At 43.5% G+C, this 27833-nt stretch overlaps 1 protein-coding gene across 1 annotated transcript in view; it reads right to left on the bottom strand.

The window, feature by feature from the left end:
- Positions 1 to 27604, bottom strand: part of LOC124113574 — a 47406-nt gene extending 19802 nt beyond the window's left edge. Inside the window, exon 1 of the mRNA XM_048391266.1 lies at positions 27454 to 27604. Coding sequence (XP_048247223.1) covers positions 27454 to 27520 — 67 coding nt within the window. The 5' untranslated portion in view covers positions 27521 to 27604. The remainder of the gene's footprint in view (positions 1 to 27453) is intronic.
- Between the last annotated feature and the right edge of the window lie 229 nt (positions 27605 to 27833).

Raw genomic sequence — 27833 nt, 5'->3', positions numbered from 1 at the left:
AAAATATCACGTTTTAGGTAGTCACTTTTAGTTTTGAACTTCTTAATCATGCATTATTAACCCAATTTTCAGCCACCCACTTGGCCTTTAATACTGTTACTGTATGAAGTAAACTGAAGTAACAGTATTTAAGGCGTAGTTAAGTCAGGGCTTTTGAAGGAGGCCCTCCTAAAGAGCAGGGTGGAGTTCTAATGTTGTGTTTATTAGGGATGGGACGAGTCCAAATTTACTACCCGGGTACCCGCCCCCTCTTACACTAACCTACCCTGGTACATTCTCTAGGTCACAGGAGATGTCTCAAAATGTCCGATTGGGATATTTTTTAGCATAGGTACCCGAGTTACCCGTCCCAGCCCTAGTATTTATGTAACAGTAACCAACAGAATGCCTTACTTTTCTGTTGGATTACTGTCAGTCAACAATCTTACCATATGCAGTTACATCACAGATACCGCCATGCTCAGTGATTATAATCCTCAGTAATGAGCCACCCAACTGTGCAACTCATCTCTTTTATAAACAATAGAAAGAAAGATATGCCAAAACATTCTTTGCTAGTCAAACTATCAGTCAAGCAAAATGGGAGTTCCAGCGAGCAGGTGTTCAGAAAGCCCTGAGTTAACTTGGCCCTTAGCTGAAAACTCTGAAAGGAATTGGCAAAAAGAAAGGAATTTTGTTCCATATGTGTGAAGTTACTGTTATAGTTTTCAAACATTCCTGTTTTAGTTTTCTTTGCATATTTTACAGTAATATGTACCTATTTCCTTACATTAACTTATCCTGGTGTCCTAAGACTAAAAATTCTTATTTACATTTTATATTTTTAGAAATCATCATGCCTCGAGCAGCCTTAGGACAGACTTTGTATGAAGCCATTGAACTACTTCTCAGTGGAACAATTGTTCGAGTTAAAGAACGACTTCAGCTACAGATAGTAGCATACAAAAAGATCAGCCTATATAAACTGGAGTTGAAGATTATGCAAAACCCTGCATCTAGGAAGCAGGAAAAGAGTAAGCGAGTGAGTTGGGTTTAACGCCGCTTTTAACATTATTCCAGTCCTATCACGGCGTGTCAGCTTAATGTGGGAGGAAAGCCCGAAGTGATGCAGGTCTTAGACGTTTACCACTTCGGTGAAACCCACGAGCACGGGTATAGCAGGAAAAGAGGATTGTTTCGAAAATAAAATAGTTGCCAAAAGGAGTGAAATTAAAAACATCATAAGAAGTTTCAGCAAGGAAACAAAAGGTGCTGTCTCAAAAGCACCATTGAAACCAGTGTATTCCGTTGCTCCCACGGAGAGACACCAGATTGACATTGTGGACCTGTCTGCAGTAGCAGAAGAAAAAGACGGGAAAACATACAAATATGTCCTGTCTATTTTGGATAACTTTTCCAGATTTCTGTGGCTTGTCCCAATAGCAGATAAGACTTCAGAAACAGTAGAAAAATCGTTGACTGAAATTTATTAAGACAATCAGTGGGGCACCCCTAAAATCATCCAAACAGATGAAGGGGGTGAATTCAAAGGCATGGTGAAGACCCACTGAGGCAGACTTGGCGTGCGACTCATCCATTCGAGGGCCTATCATCCCCAATCCCAAGGAAAGGTATGTTTAGCACACCTGATAAAGGGGCTACTTATAGTATTTGCACTGTTTTGTCAGCTGCTGCAAACTGTCTTGGCTATTAGTTTGTTGCAAAGATCCTTTGGACTCATATTGCACACATAGTACCCGCCTTTTTTAATCGGGTCATCATAAAGGTCAAATGTCGAAGTATGTTCAGGTTCAGATTCATGAGTATTAAGCATAATCACTACACTGCTAAATGGCAACATACTTTCATCAGTAACGACTTTCTTTCTTAGTATTGTTGTATGGTATTGTAGCTGTTGGGACAAACATAAAATGATGGGACAAACATATGCAGACGTGCCTAATCTACCAGTTTCCCATTTTACATCCAGTGTATTCGTTTGCTGGCCTGGGGATTATGTATTCCACATATGCAATCAGTTTTATCAATTTTAGGGACTAAATCAGCAATTTCAAACAGATTTGAACAGTCTTTACTCCATTTATCTCGCCCTTTATGTTTGGATTCAATATATTTATATAACATTCTTTTCTTTTGAAAACACATTACTTAATCTACTACTTACCAGTAAAACATTCCGTCAAATACTAGCCAGAACATGAAAACCCCTACTTACAAAAGATATTATTTGCTTGGACTGGCAAAATAATCTGCCTGTTTGGGGTGATCAAGAGTTTGCAAGTATGCATTTGACAATAGGTTATTCAGATTTTTGTTTGTCATTTAATGATCTCTTGAATATTCTGACTCTTTTTACTAACACTTCCAGAGTGAGCGGTCACACAGATCATGGAAGGATTGTCTACATTATGACATGCAGAATCTTGGTGATGTTTCCTTGGTGCACTCACTGCCAGACTATTGTCGGATTCACATTGAATCTCTCAATACATCACTTGGTGAGCATTTAAATCATGTAAATATGTTTAACAAACTAAGTTATTGTTTATGTACATTCAAATTGTACATGAAGATATTTCATAAAGATTGTCGATTTATCAATTTAATGATGTTGCAGTGTTACATGCTAGCTTTTAATAGCATGACTTTGACTCATTAAACTTGCTTTAGAACAATGGAATATGCAAATACGTTGCCAAAGAACAATTCATATCTGTGAAAACATCTTACTAGCATATATGTTAAAGAATCATGAATATTAGCACAATATTCCTGAACTAATGAAACTTATTTTTGGTCAGGTGTATGTCCATATAAAGCAATGTTTGGCTTAAACCCCATCGCTTGACAAGACTGTTGAAGGCTGGTGGTGTTGGCGTTGAAGACTGCGAGGTGGAAGAGGTTGAAGAACAGGAACAGATGGAAGTAAGAACTTTGTACTTAAAACTAAAATGAATTTTCTTAAATCCAGAATCCACCATAAAATGCTGATAAATCAGGATAAATGTGTCTGCCAAAATCAAAATTTTTATACGTCAACTTGAAGACAGGAACCACTTTTGCTCTCTTTTTTGTTTGCCGTCAGAACACAAAAAGTCAGATGTAAGTGTTAAAAAAACCCAGGAAGTCCCATCATTGTGAAGTTATAAACTTCAGAAGTGACCAAGAGACGTTTACTTAAGCCGGGAAAGTAAAACAATCCTATAATGCATAAATCAGTTGAGTCATAAGAGAGACTAAATATTTTTAAAGTAATTGAAGTTAATAAATTCAAGTTTGTTTGTAAAAGGAATACTAATATATCATAATAGATATCTTACGTACCTTGTGGTTATTTATTCTCAGCCAAAAAAGATTTTCAGTTTTCATCTTTAAAAAGTATTAAGATTTCAAATGTTGACCAGTGAACAGAGATTTTCAATACATATTCATTTGTTTCCGATAGGTCATATCTTCATATTGCTTATGTAACAGTTTTTAAACAAACTGAGATTAGTTTGAAGGCTTTGCTTAAAGTGACCATCAGAATAACATCATTTCTTTGTCAAAAATGTACTTTTAGTATCAAGTGACAAGACAGTGGTTAGCAATATGCATACCCATAGTTAACTCATTTCAGATTTAAATTATTATAAGAATTATAGTAACACTTGTGAAGTCATAGAATGATGCATTGTGGGAGAGTGCTGGATTAGAAGTGTTTGAAATCGGAAATTACATTCCCTCAATTTACCAAACATTGAACATTGACATTTTCATTGTTGAGTGGAATTTTTTTTCACAATCTTTACACCCTGACAGGACAATTTGTGATGATGGTATTATATTATCAAACACAAACACTAACAAGCATTGAAAAGCAAAAGTTTAGGATGTCACTACTTTATTATAATAATTGATACTGATATATATAATTTGCAGCCTAGCAATGAAGATGTGACAGTATCAAAAGATGTGTGTGCACGCTTGAAAGAACTTAGGAATATCGGGAAAGATGTCTGCAACAAATCGGATAAAGCTTCAAGAAAGATGGTTGAGAAAGGCATGAAGAGGAAACCTTTCGTTGAATATGAAGTCGGCGAGATTGTGTTAGTTCCCCACAAGGGTCTGTGAAAGGGCGTGAAAAGAGGTGGGAGAAAAATCACTTCACCAAAAGCAAAGGAGGGAACTATACTCAAAATCAACAGTAAAACCCATAGATATATCATTAAAATTGGAAAAGCTGTGTCCTGGCACAAATTGGAGGACATAACCTCATTGACTCAATCGAAGGAAGACAAGAGGTCTAAGAAAAGAGACAGTAGTCAAAGCCCTCGTCGAAGCCCTAATCTAAGCCCTCGTCAAACCCCTCATCAAACCCGTCATCAAACCCCTCGTCAAAGTAGGTTTTATTTCATTTTAATACTCGCAATAGCAGAACAGCAAACCCCATGCATCATTTCAATAAATTCCCAAATATTAGTCACTCTGACAATTCAATAGGTCTTCCTTTCCAGTTCATTCTCACAAGGGTGAAAACTTTAAAAAAATTAAGGAAGACAGATGTTGGTTTGACATATATGTAGCATGACTTCAAAACTATACACAAATACACCATACAACAGGAGGTAAACTAAAAAAACGTTTTTGTTGCATGTTTTTAGAAGACATTTACACCTGCCTTTACTTCAGATGTGTGTTCAAGTGAAGGTAATACTTTACTGTCTGATTTTATTAGAGCATAATAATCATTCAATTTAACTCACAAAGATGCCCTTTATATACTATTTGTGCAACGACTGATAACCTCAGTTATGTGATATGATGTTAATTTTAGCCAGCACTCTGGACTGAATGCTGTTATGATGATTGTGTAACAAATCCTTTTCAGAACAAATATAAAAAAAGGGAAGGTTAGGACTTCATAGAGCAATTTATAATCTTTATTACTGTTATTATTATTGCCCATCATTATTTTGAAGTAGGAAATTGAGAAGAAATGAATGAAATATATTGTTTTTAAACAAAGAGATGTACATTGGTCTGGTATTACATGATGTCAACTTTGATCGAATAACAATAAGAGCTGAATAGCATGAAAGTGTATACCATGTAAATACCCTCTAAGAGCAACGATTTGCCATTAGCTGACCTGATGATATTAATTGTAAAGCATGGTATGATGGTGAGTGGTATTTAAAGCAGGACTAAGTAAACATGCAAAGTTATCTCCTTGGGTATCATGTGTCATGTACTTCGAATGTAGATACTGGGTTCATGGGTTAAAGTAGTGTGAAGGTGAACGTGATAAATAATATTATCAGTAGATTTTACATAAAATGAGGCTAAGTTCCACAGATTTTTTCCAGGATCTCCCAATTTGAGATCAAGCACCCACAGCATTGCTTTAATGTAAGTCAGCAAAATAATAAATATGTAGTGTTGTTTCATATTTTATCCGTCAAATAATCTTTCTATTCTTCAGGCCAGAAGTGCAGAGCTTGCCACCAAACCCTAAGTGTCTGCAAATGTGCTGTAAGCATTAATGGTAAGAGAATGTAAATGCTTCTTTAACGTCACAGAAATGCTAGTGACAACTTTTCAACCTACTGTGTCACAGGCATGGGCTGAAACTTCTCATTTGGGCACATGTGGGAGGCAATTAAAGCAGGCAAATTTGTTTCCTTGTTTTGTGCGCTATATATATATATATATATATATATATATATATATATAAAATCACTATCAATAAAAATAGATATGTAATTTGGATTTTTACTTCTAATTGATTTTCCTTTCTTATGAAAACTAATTAATAGTTAAATGAAGTTTAAGTAACATGAACTTTAAGTAACAACTGAAAAGACTTAATGTTTTCTTGTTCGTTAAATTGCAATAGAGATAATTCAGTGTTAACTCTGTTTTTGTTATTAATTGTTTCATGTTTTCAGTAACGTACTTTTGTGAACATCTCTTGAAAGTGGTAATTGTACTAAAGTGTAATTTTTCCCACAACTGATGCTTCTGACAATGATGACAGCTGTAGGTCACCCAGTCTTTCAAGAGGAGACGAATCCGACAATGATGGTGTGTGTTTAATGCTAATGATACAAATTCTCATGCTTAACACAAGATTCTTTTGTGTCACAATCATTTCCATGCATAATTAAACCCCCGTTTACGAAGTAAATCGGGGGTATATAGCGTTCCGTTCGTCCGTCCTTCCGTCCGTCCTTCCGTCCGTCCATCCTTCCGTCCGAGCTTTTGTACGGCCCATTTACCACAATGAGTACTTGTGCCTTTTGCTAGTTTGAGGATTCTGATTTTTTTAATGTTTGCCGTTTCCATGGAAACATTAGAAACTTAAACTTTTAGGGTGGGTGTTTTGTACGGCCCATATCTTTTTAACTATGCATCCTAGCTTCAGCAAACTTGCTACATTAACCACTATGATTGTTTTTTATCTTTTATAAGATTTTGAAAGTTTTCTATTTTGATGTTTTCATGGAAACATGATGGAATTTTAATGACTTGTTTTGTATAGCTAATATATTTTCCAAAATTGTTTCCCTCATGTAGATCATCATAAATATCTGTGCTTTGTGTTAGTTTGAATTTATGAATTCTTTACCATATTTGTTAAGGCTAGATGGATTTTCTTATATGTACATTGCCAATAACTGATATTGGCCATCACATTGGCCTGAACATATTTATACTGTATGGGTTTATTCTGTGTAAAGTTGACTTTGTTACATGTATGTCTTTTGAAGTTAGTTAATGATTAGATTGTTTGCTTGTGATCTATTTTACAGAGTTGTCATGAATTTATTCACTTGGTATCATTTTCTTCTACTGGGTCAAAACACTTAATATTTTTCTGTTATTTTTAATTTTATTATTCGAATAAAAATCAGGTAGAATTGTTTGAGAATACATTGTATACAAAAGTGATACAGAATATTTAAAGATCAATGAATTTCTTTATTATGCAAAAATAGTGTTCATGTGTGAGTGAATGAATGGTTGTGAATGTTGGTTCATGTATTTGTCTTCTGTATTTAAAAAAGACCAAAAACATTTCCTCATTTATTTTTCTGCATGGGTCTCCAACTACCCTTTTTGTAACAGATGTTCTGCCACAATTAAATGTGAATTATAAACACAATCATGTGGAAGAATTTGCACCTCATCTACTTTTGTTTGAGCAAGCATTATGTACGTGAAATGTATTTATGGTTTCATTATGCGAAATAGAACTCTTCTTCAATGTATATTTTAAGTCAGATTTTTTGTTACTGAGTTTGTGTATGAATGAAAATGAGGATTGAGTAAGGATTGTAATGAGTGCTTACTGGTATGTGAAGGACTCTTCTGTTGATATTTCTTGTGAAGTAATAAAAATTACTATTGAAATTTGTCTTTGTTTCTTAAATGACATAGAAAGATAATCTATTGTAAGTCTCACACATCAGGTTGGATGTCCACATACATATATGCACAGGAGTGGCATGAATACATGTAGGTTTATTGCCTGATGGGTTAAGAGCACATGTGCATGAAGTTTCAAATTTTAACTCACTTTCAATGACTTTTCAAAATTACCGGATTTGATTATTTCAAAGGATATTATTTCATAAGATTTTTCCAAATTATTGAAAATATAGTGAGGGAGTGAGTGAGTTGGGTTTAAATGTGGCTTTCCAGAAAATTTCCCTGATCTCACGAAGTCCAGATTTAATGTAGGAGAACCAACACCACCATGGTTGTTAAGTGATGTAGTAAAACCTGGAGGACAATGCTGGTATCTGGCTGACAGATGGTGTTATGCAGCATGCATTCGCAATGTAGTATTGAATCCCAATTTCACCACTGCTGCTGATGGAAATCAAACTCTGGATCTTCAGTGAGCGTCCTGATGTAACTAGTGGCTGAAGGCAGGCTCTCTAACCACTGAGCTAACCCATTCCCCCCCCCCTCCCCCCCCCCCCCCCCCCCCCCCCCCCCCAATTGAAATATGGAACACATTGTACTAAAATTGATGATTTCAAAGGATTTTACTTTTTCGTATGTTCTATGCCGAAATACACATCATAAACTTAAGTCAACATCACAGATTAAGTTTCCAAATTTTGACTGAGTTTTAAGATTATTTTTTTTCTAAATTACTGAAATTGGACCAAATTGGCTAAAGTCCCATAAACTGATGATTTCAAAGGATATAATTTTTCTCCTTTTATATTTATACCTTGCCTAAATACACATAACCCGACTAAATGGCAACATCTCAGAATGAATTTTTAAATTTTGACTGAATTTTACAGATTTTTTCCAAATTACTGAAACTGAACCAAATTGGCTAAAATCCAATAATGAGGTGATTAAAGGATATTTTTTTAATTCTTTTTTCTATTTGTTTCTTGCCTTAAAATACACTGTAAGACTCAACGGCTCCATCATAAAATGAAATTTCAAATTTGGACTGAATTTTGAAGATTTTTTCACAGTATTGAAATTGGACCAAATTGGCTAAAGTCCAATAAACTGATGATTTCAAAGGATATAATTTTTTTCTTCTTTTATATTTATACCTTGCCTGAATACAAATAACCAAACTAAACGGCACCATCCTAGAATGAATTTTTAAATTTTGACTGAATTTTACAGATTTTTTCCAATTTACTGAAACTGGACCAAATTGGCTTATGTCCCATAGACTGATGATTTCAAAAGATATAATTTTTTCTTCTTTTATGTTTATACCTTGCCTAAATACACATAACCAGAGTAAATGGCATCATCCCAGAATGATTCTTTTTTTTTTTTAACTTATCCTGCATTACTCCGTATTGCATTTACTGCTGTCTTTTGACAGAGAGACGAACTGTGTGAGATCCAGCTGCTGAAGAAAGTTGTCCCAACCAGCTCAGTAGGCAGCGCCCTCTCACAGTCGGCACGTGACCCGGAAGTCATGACGTCACACCTAAACACATAACTGCTTTGTCACCTCCACGGACGGACGTACTTTGTATCCCTTGTGGAAATTAAAGCTTATTGTTTTTATATTTTGCGTGTTTCTACATTCATTATATGCTGCTACATTGTTACCTGTTATAGGCCGTTACCTTAGGGTCTTTCCATTCGTAAATTGTAACGTTTATCGCTCGTTTGTGGCTCAAGTCACAGTAATTTACGGGCGCAATGTTGTTCCCGCCATTTTGGCCATTCATCACGTGGCCACGTAATTTCGTGTTCTGCGTTTTGAATTCTCTCTTTGGCTTGGGTAATACATTAAATTTATGTATGTTGTTTTTGGTGTGCTTAAAGCCTTGCCTTTTCGCCACCTTTCAGCGTAATTGTTTCCTCTCATAAACTTCAATAAAATACAAAGTTTTTGAGTTACATTATGTCTCCCGTAGACTGTGGTCTTGCCACATGGTTACGTGTTTGCTTAAAGCTATGCCTTTTCGCTACCTTTTAGCGTAATTGTTTCCTCTCATAAACTTCAATAAAATACAAATTCTCTTTCTGATTAAATCCTCCTTGGGGCACTTATTGCATTTACCTTGCTCAAGAAAATCTACATGACATAGTTGTAACCATTTTCCTTAATAAAAAATGTTACCACACAAAAAACTTCGTTTTTGTATGATATACGACCACCCTTACGGGGCCTCACTCCCAACGGCGCCTCACGCCAAGGGGAGCAACTCTCACCCAAATCACTTTCCTTATGTCATCTGTAAGAGACAGACGTGTTGATTTCACACAAGACAAAAATAAGAGAAATCTATCGTTCGACAAGAACCATGGCTGACCAAACTGTATGTATGGTACATTTCTTTCATTGCAAAGGCGTAATACCTCGCATTGTGAAGTTATAGAGTTGTAATAATACGCCACGTGCACGGTACCTTTGAATTCAAATGGCCGTAATGGCGTCCATATTGTAGTTCCAAGAGCTGATACATGTAACACCAAGGCCATTAAGAAACGGCTTGGGGTTTTGTTATATCATACAGCATTGGTCTACAATTTTTTCCTTTACAAAACCCAAGGTGGTGTGTTAATTCATAAACTACACTTACCTTTTTTACGGGTTTTACACCTTAGCGCGTAACACGCCCCTTTGGTGTTATAATTATACTACGACATTGGCTATTAGTATCGCGTTACAAATCGCATTCTACATTACGCCTTTGCTTCTAGTTTCACAATTTATGCACGTATCTTTCCGATCTTAATATCGCACTGATACACGTTGATACCCTTCCCGCCCACCTCAGAAATTACGGTCTTGTTTACAAGACCTTCAAACTGTGTACGGGTTGTTCTAAGACAGGCACGAACGCTGCCTAATATGTCTGGCGGAGGACATTGCCTTTACCCCCCGGGGCCCCCCAAAAGAGACAAGTTGACTTGTTCCACTTTAAAGAGGTCTATTAATCAGATATCAGATCTACTAAGACATCCCCCCCCCCCCCCCCCCCCCCCCTCCCCATCTAAAAAGGGTAAAAAAGCTGCCGAGATTGTCTCCCCCGCTCCCTCTCTGGGGGCCGGGGGAGAAGGCTCGAGAGTCCCCGTAGTAAGCACTGCACCCTCTCCTGCACTGTCTTTGGCAGACTTTTCTGCGTTACTTAAGTCGCAGATGGCGTCGATGATGGAGGAGGTAAAGTCTCAGCTCCGAGAGGAGATGCGGACCGAGCCTTCCCCGTTGTCGGCGCCGGAAGCGGCTTCGAGACCTTGTGATATGCCCGGCGTCGGCCGAGGCAGGCCACTTGGTCTCGGGGACGATCTCAGACCGGGCTTCGGCGCCGGCTCGAGGTCGCCCCCCAGCGGAGGGGTGGCGGGCGCCGGCCCGTGCACTACCGACGCACAGATTTTCCCTAGCGGAGCCAGACGCCTCTTCCGAGGCCGAGGCTTTCACTAGTGGATTCGTAGCCCGGAGCCAGGGGGGTTCCCTTGGTCTCGGGGACGATCCGAGACCGAGCTTCGGCTCCGGCTCGAGGTCGCTCCCCAGCGTAGTGGTGGCGGGCACCGGCCCGTGCACTACCGACGCACAATTTTCCCTAGCGGAGCCAGACGCCTCTTCCGAGGCCGAGGCTTCCACTAGTGGATACCTAGCCCGGAGCCAGGTTGGTTCCCTTTGTCTCGGGGACGATCCGAGACCGAGCTTCGGCTCTGGCTCGAGGTCGCTCACCAGCGAAGGGACGGCGGGCGCCGGCCCGTGCACTACCGACGCACAATTTTCCCTAGCGGAGCCAGACGCCTCTTCCGAGGCCAAGGCTTTCACTAGTGGATACCTAGCCCAGTGCCAGGTGGGTTCCCTTGAACCTCCGGCACCTCGGCACCGGGACTCGGCCTCGGGCCGGGTGCAGAGACACGTGCGGGACAGGATTGTCCAGGTACTGCCTCAGGTGGCTGCGCCCATGCCAGAGTCGGAGACACCCAACTTGACTAAGGTCAAGCAGGGCCGGCGGTTGCCCCCCCTTTCCCGTGTGCGGTGCGGAGTTGAAGGCTGCTTACATATGCTTCGAGGAGCAATATCATAATGCATGCCAACAGCTCCGTGTGTCCGTACACTTCGCATATCTGTCGGCTGTACAGAGGGAGTCAGCGGGAGAGGGGCCGGCCGACTCTTCGGAGTTGGCCGCGCAACTAACGGAAGTTCAGTTATCTTGCGCGGGACGCTATTCGTAGCTGTGCCTCGCAGATGATGTGCGCTGTTATGGGCATGCGCAGGCGGTGGATGTCGGTATCTAAATACTCGACTTACACACGCCAAGACCTACTTGCTTTGCCGTATAAGAGGGTGCCACCCTCTTCCCTGGGGCTCAGCAGGTGGTCCGAGAGGCTGCTCAATTGTATACTTCCATCAAAAACTCATAAGGCCTTGTTGGAGGTACCAAGCGTTAAAACCGCGTAAGCGGGCCTCTCCAATTGTCCCCTCCTACGCTAACGCACGGGTCAGACGTCCACACCTGCTTGGAAGCCGCCGCTTCCTTCAGGTACAAGGGCGCCGGGAGGAGCAAGAGAGGCACGGGCCGGGGCAAGGCAGCTGGTCGAGGCCAACAGCTTTTTCGCGGGGCTGGGAACGATGGGTTCCCATTAGCGCCCGAAGAGCCCCGGGTGAACCCACAGTCGCAAGTTATCGAACTGCCGACAGCCGGGGTCCACTGCCTCCAGCCGGATGTCCCCGTAGGCGGCCGACTGGCTCTATTCCTGAAGGAATGGGAGACAGTTACATCACAATCCCCGGACCCCGTCCATTTTAAGGTATGGCCATTTGCCTCGGTGGAAAACTCATCCGCTCCTCCACTTTTCCGGGATAAAGCACACTCCGGTGCCCGCTACCCGAGAGAAGGCGGAATTCCTCCGTGCCGAGGTCGACGCACTTCTTATGAAAGCTGCGATCGAACCGGTCCCGAGGGACAGGAAAGCGAGGGCTTCTACTCGACTTGTTTCCTAGTCACCAAACAGTGATCTCAACTGTCGAGACAGGAGAATGGCTAACGTCAATAGACTTAAAATACGCCTATCTCCACATACCAATACACCCCGAGTTCAAGAAATACCTGAGGTTTTCTTTCGACGGGAGGTGTTATCAGTTCAGGGTTCTACCATTCGGGATCTCCACGGCCCCGAGGGTGTTCACCAAGCTGATGTTGATTCCCGCCCAAGTGGCCAGGTCAAAAGGTCGGTTCTGCCATCCGTACCTCGACGACTGGTTACTAAGAGCTCTATTGCAATCCCTGAGTCAGATAGCTACACAACAAGTGATAGATATTCTGATCACTCTAGGGTGGATGGTCAATCTCAAGAAGTCAGATCTGAGCCCCACTCAGAATCTAGTCTTCCTAGTGGCTAATTTCAACACGGTGAGAGGACATGTATCTCTGTCACAAGATATCAAGTCCCTTAAGCGCAAGTCACACTGCTCGTACATGGCTCCAGTTACTGGACAACATGGCGGCGACAGTGGATTTGGTCTGGCGGGCGCGCTTGAGAATGAGTCCCATTCAACAAGCACTCCGTCGACTTTGGGCGAACACTGCCTCGGGACTATGGTCCCAGCAGGAGATCAAACTGCATATCAATGTGCTAGAACTGAGAGCGGTCAGGTTGGTGTTCCAACGCTTCCCGGATCTGCTTCGTGGCCAAGTGGTTCGTCTAGAGATGGACAACCAAACGGCGATGACTTACATCCGGAAGCAGGGGGGAACGGCGTCTCCGTCGCTTCGACGAAAGACGTGGCAGTTCCTACTATAGTGCGACTCTCACGATATCAGGGTGCTACCTGTTTATCTCCCGGGGGTGGACAACGTCCGTGCGGACGCTCTGTCTTGCCGGATCCTCGCTCCTCACGAGTGGAGGCTCGACCCGGGGATATTCGGGATTTTCTCCCTGTTATACAGGTCGTTACAGGTGGATCTGTTTGCGTCTGGGTTAAATAACCAGACACCAACGTTCTGCTCCCGAGTCCACGACCCGAGGTCGGTGGCACCGGACGCCTTTCAGCTAGATTGGACGGACAGTTCTGTGGGGCATTCTCCCCAGTACCTCTGATTTCCAAGGTCCTGTCTCAGCTAGCCACTCAGCCTGCGCGACTAATTGTGCTCCTGGCACCTCTTTAGTCGGCGCAGAGTGGGTTTCCAGTAATACTCAGGTTTCTGGCTCAGCCTCCTGTTATATTACCTTTACGACCGGACCTCCTATCCGAGAACGGGGCCCGCCACCCGAATCTCAGGATTCAATGGGTGGCTTGGCCACCGTCAGGAATCGCCTCCAGAAGAGCGGTATTCCTGCACGAGTTGCAGACACAATACTGGCTTCGCGGAGGGATTCGACAAACGTTCAGTACGATAGATAGGCCTGGTGTGTCGATGGAGGGATTGCAGATCTTTTTTCTGCAGATCTCGTATCCGTGCTTGAGTTTCTCCAGTCGCGACTAGATGACGGCTTGGCCGCATCAACAGTCCGAGGGTACTCTACAGCTATCGCAGCTTTTCACGTCCCTGTCGACGGGGCACTTCTGGGTGCACACCCATTAGTGCAGCGCTTTTTAGCAGGTGTGGACAGGATCCGACCGCCAGTCCGGCGGATCAGTCCCCCTTGGGTCTTGTCAATCATTCTCGATTGGCTGTCCGGTCCTTCCTTTCGGGATCTGTCGTCTCTCTCTCTTCAGCTGTTGAGCTGGGAGACGGCGTTCCTTGTGGTGGTAACGTCCGGCAGACGGGTAGGCGACATTCGTGTTATGTCAGCCGATCCCAAAATAACTGTCTTCCATGGGGTCGATAAATATCACCGGGACAGTCAGTTTTCGTCTACCGGACTATTACCGTCCTAGGGTCGCACACGATTCCACGTGAACGGCTCCTATTGAGCTACCTGCTCTTTCACAGCCTTCCTCGTCGGGGACCACTGCAAGACATGCTCATGTCTTGGATGTCCGCACGACTCTTAAGGCCTATATCAGCAGAAATATGGGTGTCCGTAAGGATAACCAACTATTTTGCTGTTACTGCGGTAGGAAGGTTGGCTCACCTGGGAGGTGTTTCGAATTCTCAACTTATGACAAGCCGCAAAAACAGGCTTTATCATAATATATGGTCGACTACGCCCTGTCTCTAGCCCCCGCCTTTCGACGGTGGTGCCTCACCATAAGGTTGGTTCCATTTATTGAACTCAATATTTTATTCTGTTCAATAATCAAATACGATGTATTTCTTTACGCCTGTTGCTGACGGATGCCACTTCCTAGATTATCTTTGGGAGTCTGTCTTGATGCAATAAGTGCCCCAAGGAGGATTTAATCAGAAAGAGAATTTTACAAACCTGTAGAGGTTATGAATTCTCTGATGAAATCCTCCTTGGGGCACGGCCACCCACCTCCCCACATTCCGTCAGCATTTGACATATGGAAAGTGATTTGGGTGAGAGTTGCTCCCCCTGGCGTGAGGCGCCGTTGGGGGTGAGGCCCCGTAAGGGTGGTCGTATATCATACAAAAACGAAGTTTTTTGTGTGGTAACATTTTTTATTAAGGAAAATGGTTACAACTATGTCATGTAGATTTTCTTGAGCAAAGAAAATGCAATAAGTGCCCCAAGGAGGATTTCATCAGAGAATTCATAACCTCTACAGGTTTGTAAAAGATTTGAGTTACATTATGCTTCCCATACTTTGTGATTTTGCCACATGGTTACGTGTTTGCTTAAAGCTATGCTTTTACGCTACCTTTTAGCGTAATTGTTTGATCTCATAAACTTCATTGAACTACGAAGTTTTGAGTTACATTATGCTTCCCGCACTTTGTGGTTTTGCCACATAGTTATGTTTTGCTTAAATTCCAGATTTTCTGCTTCGCTGCACTTGTTGCCGCGGGAACAAATCTGGTCGGGGCCGCCCCTTCTGCCGTGATTGTACGACGCTCTGTACTTTCACAAGGCAGTGCCGATGTTGCAGTCATTTGTCGCTGTGATCCTTCAGCTCATGCGAGTATCCAGGACACACCTCGCTCAACGTGCTCATCGACGCCCATCTACGTTGACAGCAGCAGCGCTCAGTCGAGCTTCGCAGTGCTATACCAACACCACCGGCGCTCCCAACGTAGAGTCTGCCTCCCATGGCATGACATACGACCGTTCACGGCCTCCTACACCACCCTTACCATCGTCTTCACCATTGCCCGTAACGGGTTTCCTGTCACCATCTTCGTCGACAACGCTGACTACTCCGGCGTCTCAAGAGCTCCGGCGCCTCTGGCGCCTCTCGAGTTACGGCGCTCCTGGCGCTCCTGGCGCTCCTGGCGCTCCCGGCGCCTGTCTCCGGCGGCTCTAGAGTTACGGCGCTCCCGGCGCTCCCGGCGCCTCTGGCGCCTCTGGGTTAAATAACCAGACACCAACGTTCTGCTCCCGAGTCCACGACCCGAGGTCGGTGGCACCGGACGCCTTTCAGCTAGATTGGACGGACAGTTCTGTGGGGCATTCTCCCCAGTACCTCTGATTTCCAAGGTCCTGTCTCAGCTAGCCACTCAGCCTGCGCGACTAATTGTGCTCCTGGCACCTCTTTAGTCGGCGCAGAGTGGGTTTCCAGTAATACTCAGGTTTCTGGCTCAGCCTCCTGTTATATTACCTTTACGACCGGACCTCCTATCCGAGAACGGGGCCCGCCACCCGAATCTCAGGATTCAATGGGTGGCTTGGCCACCGTCAGGAATCGCCTCCAGAAGAGCGGTATTCCTGCACGAGTTGCAGACACAATACTGGCTTCGCGGAGGGATTCGACAAACGTTCAGTACGATAGATAGGCCTGGTGTGTCGATAGAGGGATTGCAGATCTTTTTTCTGCAGATCTCGTATCCGTGCTTGAGTTTCTCCAGTCGCGACTAGATGACGGCTTGGCCGCATCAACAGTCCGAGGGTACTCTACAGCTATCGCAGCTTTTCACGTCCCTGTCGACGGGGCACTTCTGGGTGCACACCCATTAGTGCAGCGCTTTTTAGCAGGTGTGGACAGGATCCGACCGCCAGTCCGGCGGATCAGTCCCCCTTGGGTCTTGTCAATCATTCTCAATTGGCTGTCCGGTCCTTCCTTTCGGGATCTGTCGTCTCTCTCTCTTCAGCTGTTGAGCTGGGAGACGGCGTTCCTTGTGGTGGTAACGTCCGGCAGACGGGTAGGCGACATTCGTGTTATGTCAGCCGATCCCAAAATAACTGTCTTCCATGGGGTCGATAAATATCACCGGGACAGTCAGTTTTCGTCTACCGGACTATTACCGTCCTAGGGTCGCACACGATTCCACGTGAACGGCTCCTATTGAGCTACCTGCTCTTTCACAGCCTTCCTCGTCGGGGACCACTGCAAGACATGCTCATGTCTTGGATGTCCGCACGACTCTTAAGGCCTATATCAGCAGAAATATGGGTGTCCGTAAGGATAACCAACTATTTTGCTGTTACTGCGGTAGGAAGGTTGGCTCACCTGGGAGGTGTTTCGAATTCTCAACTTATGACAAGCCGCAAAAACAGGCTTTATCATAATATATGGTCGACTACGCCCTGTCTCTAGCCCCCGCCTTTCGACGGTGGTGCCTCACCATAAGGTTGGTTCCATTTATTGAACTCAATATTTTATTCTGTTCAATAATCAAATACGATGTATTTCTTTACGCCTGTTGCTGACGGATGCCACTTCCTAGATTATCTTTGGGAGTCTGTCTTGATGCAATAAGTGCCCCAAGGAGGATTTAATCAGAAAGAGAATTTTACAAACCTGTAGAGGTTATGAATTCTCTGATGAAATCCTCCTTGGGGCACGGCAACCCACCTCCCCACATTCCGTCAGCATTTGACATATGGAAAGTGATTTGGGTGAGAGTTGCTCCCCCTGGCGTGAGGCGCCGTTGGGGGTGAGGCCCCGTAAGGGTGGTCGTATATCATACAAAAACGAAGTTTTTTGTGTGGTAACATTTTTTATTAAGGAAAATGGTTACAACTATGTCATGTAGATTTTCTTGAGCAAAGAAAATGCAATAAGTGCCCCAAGGAGGATTTCATCAGAGACACCAACGCTCCCGGCGCTCCTGGGGTTCCCGGCGCCTGTCATCGGCGGCTCTAGAGTTACGGCGCTCCCGGCGCTCCCGGCGCCTCTAGAGATACGGCGCTCCCGGCGCCTCTGATGTCTCCGGCGCCTCTGGCGCCTCATGGGGTTGCGGCGTCTCCGGCGCTCCCGGCGCCTCTAGAGTTACGGCGCTTTCGGCGCTTCCGGCGCTTTCGGCGCTTTCGGCGCCTGTCTCTGGCGCCTGTCTCCGGCGCCTCTAGAGTTACGGCGTCTCCGGCGCCTCTAGAGTTACGGCGCTCCGGGCGCCTCTCATGTCTCCGGGCGCCTCAAGAGCTCTGGCGCCTCTCATGTCTCCGGCGCCTCGAGAGCCCCGGCGCTCCAGGCACCTCTGATGTCTTCGGCGTCTCAAGATCTTCGGCGCCTCTGATGTCTCCGGCGCCTCCAGAGTTACGGCGCTCCCGGCGCCTCTGATGTTTCCGGCGCCTCAAGAGCTCCGGCGCTCCCGGCGCCTCTGGCGCCTATGATGTATCCGGCGCCTCAAGACGTTCGGCGCCCAGATCAAAAACAAGCTTTAACAAGCTCAGATCCACAAGCCGAGTATCTCATCCGATCTTCTGCTTCGGCATAAGGGGCACCATCGGCAATCGCCTCCCCGGCGCCACTGCCATCTACTTCTATTACTGACGTGTAGCTCATAGCTCGTCACACGGAGAAGCATGGCGAAACAATTGTCGCCGCTCCTGTCGCTACTCTCCCGTCGGTCTTCGTGATCGTGACTATCGTTCTACTTCCTGGGTGGAATCTTTTCAACCAATAGACAGTTGGTCTGATTCAACTTGCCCACTGAGACGTTATCCTTAATCGTTTAAAGCGCTATGGTTCCGGAAAGATGACCTGCGGGTTTCCATCGAAACAGAGCTTCTTGTGGACAGCGTCTGTATCAGATTCGACGACGACATCCACTAAAAAGAGTCTACTTCGTCGACATCGCCGACACCAACGCTGTTCTACCCTGCCCTAGCGCCAGCGTTTCTGAAAGAGACTCTTCCTCGTCGCTCCCCGTGTTTTCCACGACGCCCCCAGTGCTTCCGCGTTTTTCGCAAAACTCGGGTACACCACTTGTTCGTCTATCACACAGTTCATTGAGGATTGTCTGTGTGTGGAGTTTGCACCTCAGTTCCGACTCCAATGCGGCTTTCTCGGCTACTGCGCAGAGTGATTTACATGTCACGTGTCAAGTACTCGGACTGTCAACAACTCCGACCGGAATAAGGTCAACTTACCATGGCAATGCAATGTATTTCTACAGTTTGGCTTACATGTTTACCTATTTGCTTGGTGCAACCACTCAACCACGCGCCTGCCGCAGTCCATCCATGCACAGATGATGGAAACAATAGACCTCCTCTGCCAACACGGCTGTCACGAGGCACCTTGTTTCATCAGCCCCTCGCTATAAGAACGATAGCGCCTATACGGCGTTCAAGGGATGGAAAAGATCGCCTTCCTTCGTCCGGTTTGATCTTTTAGACTACGACACCTTCATGTCTTCCGCTTGACTACCGGACACAGTGTCGATTTGATACTTCGTCCCTCGGCCGTCCCACCGACCCCTGTTGCATACCTGCCTCGTATCGTGTTGTAGTCCTTCATCGTCACCTCGATATAAGAACAGGAGTGCTTATACGACGCTCAGGGGATTGAAACGATCTTATTGCTTCGTGCAGTGGACATATTGCCTCGACTTTCTACTACCCGGTTACGTCGATGCCCCGGCGGTCGATTATGAAGCTGGTTTACTTCGTCTACATGGGGTTTGGTTCGCAGGCGAGCACACCTCTCCACGTATCGTCCCGACGGTACACAATCGCAGACCCCTGTTGCTGGCTTCTCAACTTTGCAGTTTTGTAGACGACCTCATTTACCATGACTTCCCGCTCTTCCACTGACACCTTGTCAGTGGCTAGTGGTCCACACCAGCCCACGTTGTGACCACCTGTGATCCGGAGATCAACACCATTGGCACAGCGACAGCCTCGAGGTAAATGCTTATCCAGGACGTCACTTGCTGACAGTGAATTCTCGGTCACGCCCTGTTGATCATGTCCACTGACAACGTCACCATAGTGTGGTGTTTGAGGACTCAGAGTACTCGCCACTCTCCCGGTGCTACCAACTCCACCGAGGCCCCCGAGAATCAACATCTCCGGCGTTCCCGGCGCCTCAAGATCTTCGGCGTCTCTGACGCCTCCCGCCAGACTATGTCAAACGGTCGACTCCCCAAACATAGATCTGTTTGCCACTTCTCTGAAAGATGCCAGCTGTCGTCTTACATTCCACCAGTGCCGGATACGGCCGCTGTGGCAGTCGGCGCCTTCAGCTGTTCCTGAGCAGGATTACGCGCGTACGCTTTTCCGACTCCGGTTCTCCCTCCCCCGGTTCTTCAGAGATCCAGGCCACTCGGCACCTGACCTTGAGTTTGGTCGCGCCTTGTTGGCCAGGCAGAAGTTGGTTTATCGACCTCCGAAACATAGCCAGAGACTACCCCTGGAACTTCCGGTGTGGTCCAACCTTCTGCTCCATCCACACAGTCGGTTGCCACACCCTAATACCCGCATGGTTTCGTCCGAACGCCTGTCACATCTGCAGAAAGCCCCATGAGCCAAGGGCTATTCGGCTAGAGCGACCGAGGCTATTGCTTCAGCCCACCGTCCATCTACACGGGGACTGTATGCTGATAAATGATGCTCGTTCCAGGCATTTTGTTCAGACAAACACCAGGATCCGATGACAGCGTCACCGCAGTTCCTGGATCAGTTCCTTCTGTACTTGCGCAGCACCCGTCGGTTGAAGGGCTTTACCACCCCCACATACCTGGTCGCCATCAACTCCGTTTTTGCCATCCCGGACGATCGGTGAATGACGAAAATACCCAAACTACGGGCCTGGCTGCGCTCGTTCAGTCTTGAAGACCAGAAGGCCCAGTTCCGACCGCCTACGTTGCATCTGAATGTGGTCTTAAACGCCCTTCGAACCGCTCCCCTCGTCTTCCTTCTACGACCTAAGGAAGAAGACGGTGTGTCTACTGGTTTTGGCTACTCCCGCTCGAGTCCATGTACAGCACGCCCTCAACGTCTCCCGTGTCCGGTTCGAATGCGGTACCCAGGGCGCCGTTCATCATGGACCGTCCTTGGACTTCAGCGTAAAGACTCAACTCCCAGGACAGCCTGATAGATCAATCTTTATCCCCTCCCCCCTCGTCCATTGTGGGTGCCGAGAATGAGGAGGAGCGTCATTATGCCCAGTAAGGGCACTGAAGGTTGTTCTACGACGATCTAAAGCCTGTCTAGGAAACACCTTTTTTCTACCGGTCTCCCCTTCGTCGCAGTCGTTGGTCAACCGGAATACTTTTCCCTCTGGCTCCGGGTGGTCATCCTTAAAGCTTATGAAGCCGGCGGATTGGATCCTCCCCCCCCGCTCTCGCTCTTCGGTAAGTTTTATTTTTGGCTACCCGCCTCATTGTATTTTGGTTACCTATTCGGGCGTTCGGTTTTTGCATCGACTCTTGTTTCCTGAAGACAGGAATGGTCGTAGATGGTTCCGGTCATCACTTGTATGCGGTGCGGATTCATCGGACGAGGGTTTATTATGGATCACATCTGAAGGTATGCCCACCGGCCATGCCGTCTGATAAAGATGCAATACGGAGTAATGCAGGATAAGTTAACAAATTTAGTAAAATCTAAATACTTTTTACATTTGTATACTTATCCTGCATAACTAAGTCTAAGTGCTCTCCCTTTCGCTACGCTACCTCCCCGAGAAGTTTCAGATGTTATGTTTAAAGCAGTTATGTGTTTTGGTGTGACGTCATGACTTCCGGGTCACGTGCCGACTTCAGCAGCTGGATCTCACACAGTTCGCTCTCTGTCAAAAGACAGCGGTAAGTGCAATACGGAGTAATGCAGGATAAGTATACAAATGTAAAATATATTTAGATTCTACTAATTTTGACTGAATTTTACAGATTTTTTTCCAAATTACTGAAACTGGACCAAATTGGCTAAAGTCCAATAATGAGGTGATTTCAAAGGATATTTTTTTTATTCGTTTTTCTGTTTGTTTCTTGCCTTAAAATACACTGTAAGACTAAACTGCTCCATCATAAAATGAAATTTCAAATTTGGACTGAATTTTGAAGATTTTTTCACTGATTGAAATTGGACCAAATTGGCTAAAGTCCCATAAACTGATGATTTTAAAGGAAATAATTTTTTAAATAAACAGTAAAAGAGAAATTTTATATAGGTGTAATCGTAATATTCGGTCTGTGTTCAAATAAACTTTTCTGATTGATTATTATAAGTTATTGTTAGATTCCTTATATGTTGCATATTTACAATGAAACTGTAATTTATATGTGAGTCATATTATTTATGTCAAAATATAAGACCGAAAAACAAAACTTGTGTCATTACTTCTGGCGGTAAATGGTATTCTCTTATCAAGAACGTGATAAAATCTACTGCAAACACGATATACCGATGTTCTGTGAGAAAACTGGACGCACACTCGCAGTAAATATATACTGTCCGTTTGAAGTTGCACGCATAGTTACTTGATTACCAAACACATATTTGAAACAGGATGGAGCACTGTTCAGAAAGAAGAAAACATCGCTAACTTTGCATATTACATAAAAGTTACAATGATAAAGTAACCACATATATATTTACGTGACCTTTTGTCTATTACTTTTTAGACGGGGACTTCATAAAAATTTAGCAATGCGTGTAATATTCAAAAACATATACTAAGACCAACTTTTTTAGTTTGTCTTAATTTCCTTCATCTTAAAAAATGTGAAGCGATGTACATATTGGAGAAGGGGACAAGTCAACCCGTACTTTCAACAACCCGTAACCCATACCTGAGATTTTGGCTTACCCATACCTACATTTGGCTGATCCGTACTCAAATTGGCCAACCCGTACCTAAAATTGGCTGACCCGTCCCCAAGTTCGGTTTACCCTTGTCTACAATTGGCTGACCCGTACACTATAGACGTGTTTGCTATTAGAAAACAAAGTGGCGGAGAAACAGGATTGTTTTAACCAGAAGAGAAAGGAAAACATACAAAAAAGTGTTTGATGCACATATTCATTCAATTTCATTCAATTCATACAAATTTATATTTAAGTCTCGGTGAATGTGATCGATCTGACGTAGACAACATCATATTTATACTAACTTCCGTCCAAGAGACCTGTTTGTGAAATATATCGGATGTTGTTTTCAGTAATTCCGACTGCCTTGAAGGTAGCCATTGTTATTACAAACTACGTATCGGTAGCGATTGGCTCATTCAGTTATTAACATGCTTTTCATTCAGTTAACTAAACATTGCAGTTTTCAGATTATCAAAACTATATCAATTTCTATTGGGTACGGGTAAGCTTTTTCAAGGCAAGGGCCGCTGAGACCGGGTGATTGAAACATGGGTACGGGTCAGCCAAGAGATGCGTTCCCTCACTAAACTTAAGAGTAATAAACAAACAAACCACGTGAAATAAGAGCATACAATATATGATAAAATCCAAACAAAAATACGGCATGTAAAATTGTCTGCGAGGTCTCTCATGAGGAATGTCCACTGGACGACGAGGTAAGGTTATTGTTGGCCTCAGTAGCACAATTGTACATGTAAATAGATTTGAACTAATAATAAATGGCTGTGTAGGTAAAAAGTATACAAATATATTTTCAAAAGAGATAGATTTTTTACCAAAACATATCTATCAATAATCTCCTATTGTACTTCCCCGTCCTTGTGTTTATACATCTTATTTTCTGAACATTTCCTAACAGTGTATTTATGTTTCATGTAAATATTGTTAATGAAAGTTATATACCCAAGTTGAAATAAGTTGTGCCCAAATTAAATATAAATATGTTGCAACAACACAGAAGATATAAAATCCACTGCATTCCATTGGACAGACTTGCGGTTTTTTCTTATCATTTAAAAAAATATATTTTCATCATTTAACTGGATTTGGGCGACAGTATCAAAAGACATTTAAGTTATTTTGTTTAAGACGTCGATAAGAATAAAGGACTGACGCGTTGATGCCCCAGAAACATTTTACTGTTAGACTTACGGCAGAAGTTACACATATAACAACTCTTTCACCTTCGTGTATTTCCGAAAATCGCGAAAATATAATGATTGTTACAATACAAATAATGTTTACTCATATAGGAATAATTCGCTTTCGCTGTAGTACAGTCCCATTCCCACTTTATACATGTGCTAAAATATCTCATGACATTTGAAAAAGTTTTTTGTACAAAAATATTTGTTAAAAAAATGGCAATACATATCATATTAGAAGCAACAAATAGCATAAGAGAAAAAGAAGAAAAGTTTCACATATCTTCATTTAATACAATCTACTTTGTTTGGAAGAAAATGTTATAAAGACACACAAACTTGAATGTTCCTGGAAGAATGACCTAATATGTTTAATTTCAAACTTCGAATCTGAAAGCAAACACAGGATGTTCATTTAGAAATGTAACTGCCTGTACAGAAAAGGCACTTGCATGATTTATTCAATGTCAGTTTCGTTTCCGTTTACCAATGCAACATTTTAATGTTCGGGCTATGATATCCGCCATTATGGATTGGTCACTTCGCTTTTGGCATGCTGTCGGCTTGTTTAAATCAGAGACTCGCAGATAGCGTATTTTAGTCGCTGTTTAACATTATATATAATAAAATAATATTTATGAAAACGTTGCGAGATTTTTTAATATTGATTAGAAAAAATTGGTCCGGCTAGTCAAATTGTTCCTCTACAGACGTCTTACTCGTAGACCTGCTGCTCTTGAATGGTTTCGTACGGTCTGGTCGGAGATGTCTGCGCAGCCCGATTATTTAGGATGCAGTTGAGGTGGCTGTGGTCGTCCTTTCACGTAGGTGGCGCAGTCGGATGTAGCGATATTGGGCGGGGTGGTTATTCTTGTTCGTCCCGAACTTGGCCGATCACGTATTGACCGATACTGTTGAAACGGATCACATTGAAAACCCAGGCTACAGCTGATCGGGATTCCCCTGCCTGCAAGCGGCCAATGACGTTGTTTCTTTGCACTTCTGTTAACCTTGCCATGTTGTTGAACTGTCACTGTTCGATTGACGCAGATGCCAGGCAATCAAAAAGCTTGCACTTCAATACCGTTCATAGTGCTGCTGCACGTGCAGTACGTGCAGCTCCATGACCCTTTTGTTAATGCCCTGGGTGCGTTTATCCGAATCGTACGTGTTTCACGACTAATGGTTTGCATGTCCTTCTTGTGATCATTTTGATCCGGGAAGCTGAGACATGATTAGCGTTTAGGCTCAATGAAATCTGTTTCATCGTATAATCGAGACGATTTATCTGGCGTATATATTTTACCTATTTTACAAATTAGTAATAGTTTTGGGATGTTGCCATGCCATGAAAAGTACCTGGTCCTGTATACAGCACACAGGTCACAAATCAGGTGAACTTAAGCAACGTTGGTCGTGGTTATCGCTTTTGGCAGCTTGACTCCTGAGAGTTTCTTGGACTTCTCAGTTCGCCACTGAAGCACGTGCAGCACCTGCAATGTCTCTTTAGGCAAGTGACTTTGCTCGACATATGCCTCTGTTCACCCAGCAGGGAATGGGTACCCGGTAGTATGATACGGTATCACAAACTACATGGGTTTTAAACACTCTTGGAAGCTGAGAATTAAAATCGAATGCACACTGGTCCATTGACCGGGTAGTAATAATGTAGAGCCTTAGCATTCACTTGGTGAATGGAATCTTGCGCTTTGTAAATGGAATTATTATTATGAATACCATTTGAAACACGTTTGATGGAATCAATTAGGTGATTAACGGAAAGCAGCTGGATGTTCACACACACTGTCACAGTTGACACTTGAAGCTGATCTGGATATTACATGTGAAAAGGACCGCCTCCGTGGTCTAGTGGTAGAGCGTCCGCCCGGGGAGCGGAAGGTTCGGGGTTCTATCCCCGGCCGCGTCATACTAAAAGACGTTAAAAGATGGTACTTGTTGTTACCCTGTCTCGCACTCGGCGTTAAGCGGCTAAAACAAGGACTGGTTGGCTCGGAGTCAGTATACTGTGTCTGAGTGGAGTATTCATGTTAAGCTGCGGCATGGTATCTCGGGCTAGTACTATAAATCGGCATCAGTCCGGAGTAGTACAAGCAGCCACGCACACACACACACACACACACACACACACACACACACACACACACGTGTGTATAATTGCAATACTCTTGGACGCGACGTTAAACCCAATTTCACCTCACCTCACATGTCAAACGTCAAGGACCAAGGACATCTGCAGTCAGTGTCCTAATGTGCCCACCCTTGGAGTCAAGTACTGCCTAACATCCCCTGCCCGTGAAAACAATGAAGCAAGGAATAGGACCATAGCGACTGGTGGCTACTTACACTGGTCAAAATATATTAGTTTTCAGGTGGTTCAAAAGAGGTTTTTACAGAATTGCCTGGACATAGTCTGCGGTTGTAATTCAAGCTGTTGTACCTGTCTATCACCCCACAAATGTTCGATGTGGTTCAAACATGGAAAGAGTGTGGGTTCGAATCCCGGATGGGACTCAAAAAGTTGTATAATGAGTACTTTACTAAGAAAGTATGTATATATATATATATATATATATATATATATATATATATATATATATATATATATATAACATTTGTTACATTTTATCACTTTCTAACTGGCATTGTGTATTCATAGCTTTCGGCTATGGGAGCCGTGCCAATTTATACTTGTCAGAGGGGTACACAACGTAAGTGACCTAGACCACCCGTTGTTGGACTTTCATGTTTGTAGACCCCTCGCGATCGGTGGCTGATTGGGTACTTTGTGTGCTGGCGATTAGGTGGGGTGCCTCACTCTGAGAATGTGGGTTCCAATCCCGGATGGGACTCAACCCCCAAAATGCTAGAATGTATACTTTGCTAAAACAGTTTTATTCCAAATATGACATTTGTAGATGTGACCACTTTCTAAATACATTGTGTATCAATTATATTCATGATTCCTGTATCGCTACGAATAAAATTCTGACATATATTGTAATGATTTTATCCATTTTAAGGTGTTTTTTTGTGTGCATTGTCTCTTCAGCTGCATTCACCTCAGTCAAGTTGCAGTTATTAATTAGGAACTATGTTATTACTGTTTAATAACAATAGGCACGTAACAACATTTCACTAATTACGTGATTGGGTATTGTGACGTGTTTGTAACGTTGGTGGTGCTACATTCTACAGGTACGCTGTTGTATGGTATTGACGCGTCAACTTTAATCGATTTTAAAGTAAAATGTTTGATTGTTTTGATTGTAAAATGATGTAGATGTGTAATATTGTATTTATACGTTTGACCTAGTTTATGACGGGAAATCAGGTTTTAAACAGTTAAAAACGCCAAGTTATAAATATACTCATACCCGTGTAATACCAATTTCGCTCGTCATACACCAGAACTATTCACTCGTTTTACAACATTGGTATTACACGTATAGCCCATTCAGTATTATGTATATGTATCGGGTAATCAGTCACCTCAAGAAGCTGATAGTAAGTTTTAGTTGCATTTTGTTCAGATGCTAGATTTTTTTCGGACTAAATGCCTATGAGGAAATATATTATTCAATTAACTTACACATCATTAGCAGGAACAACGAACTCGTGATCAACGCTAACATTTCTAATTAATTAACCTTAATTAAATCTCATTAATGTGATACGAATGGCGATTTAACTATCAAAGAACATTTTGCTTTTCTACACCCCCAAACAGAACAATACTCACCATGTGTGTACTTCAGTCTCGAAACACTAAGACAGAATACCAGACTGGCGAGCACATGAAGCGACATCTTGTCTTCAACATCCACAAAGCAATTGAGAACGATGCTGTGTTAAGCCCAAGCGATCCAGCATGGGAACGTGATATCTGCTGAGAGGCGATACAAAGCCGAAGTTTTCCTGATGCTCAGCTTACATATTTCAAGACTATCATGAGCATGTTTTCATGACACAAGGCAAGGAACAATAGAACACAGTCCTGGGAAGCCAATCCAAGAAATGGTTCGATATCAGAATGTATAATTCATGAAACACTACCGGATGTATGTTTCAAATAACAAGTTGGAATAACTTAATAGCAGTTGGACAACTTCTGTTTTGTTT

Source organism: Haliotis rufescens, unplaced genomic scaffold (assembly GCF_023055435.1).
Source record: "Haliotis rufescens isolate VD_foot unplaced genomic scaffold, xgHalRufe1.0.p SCAF_9, whole genome shotgun sequence".
Taxonomy (NCBI): Eukaryota; Metazoa; Mollusca; class Gastropoda; order Lepetellida; family Haliotidae; genus Haliotis; species Haliotis rufescens.
The sequence above is the reverse complement of the archived record's forward strand: the minus strand, read 5'-3'. Positions and strand labels throughout refer to the sequence as shown.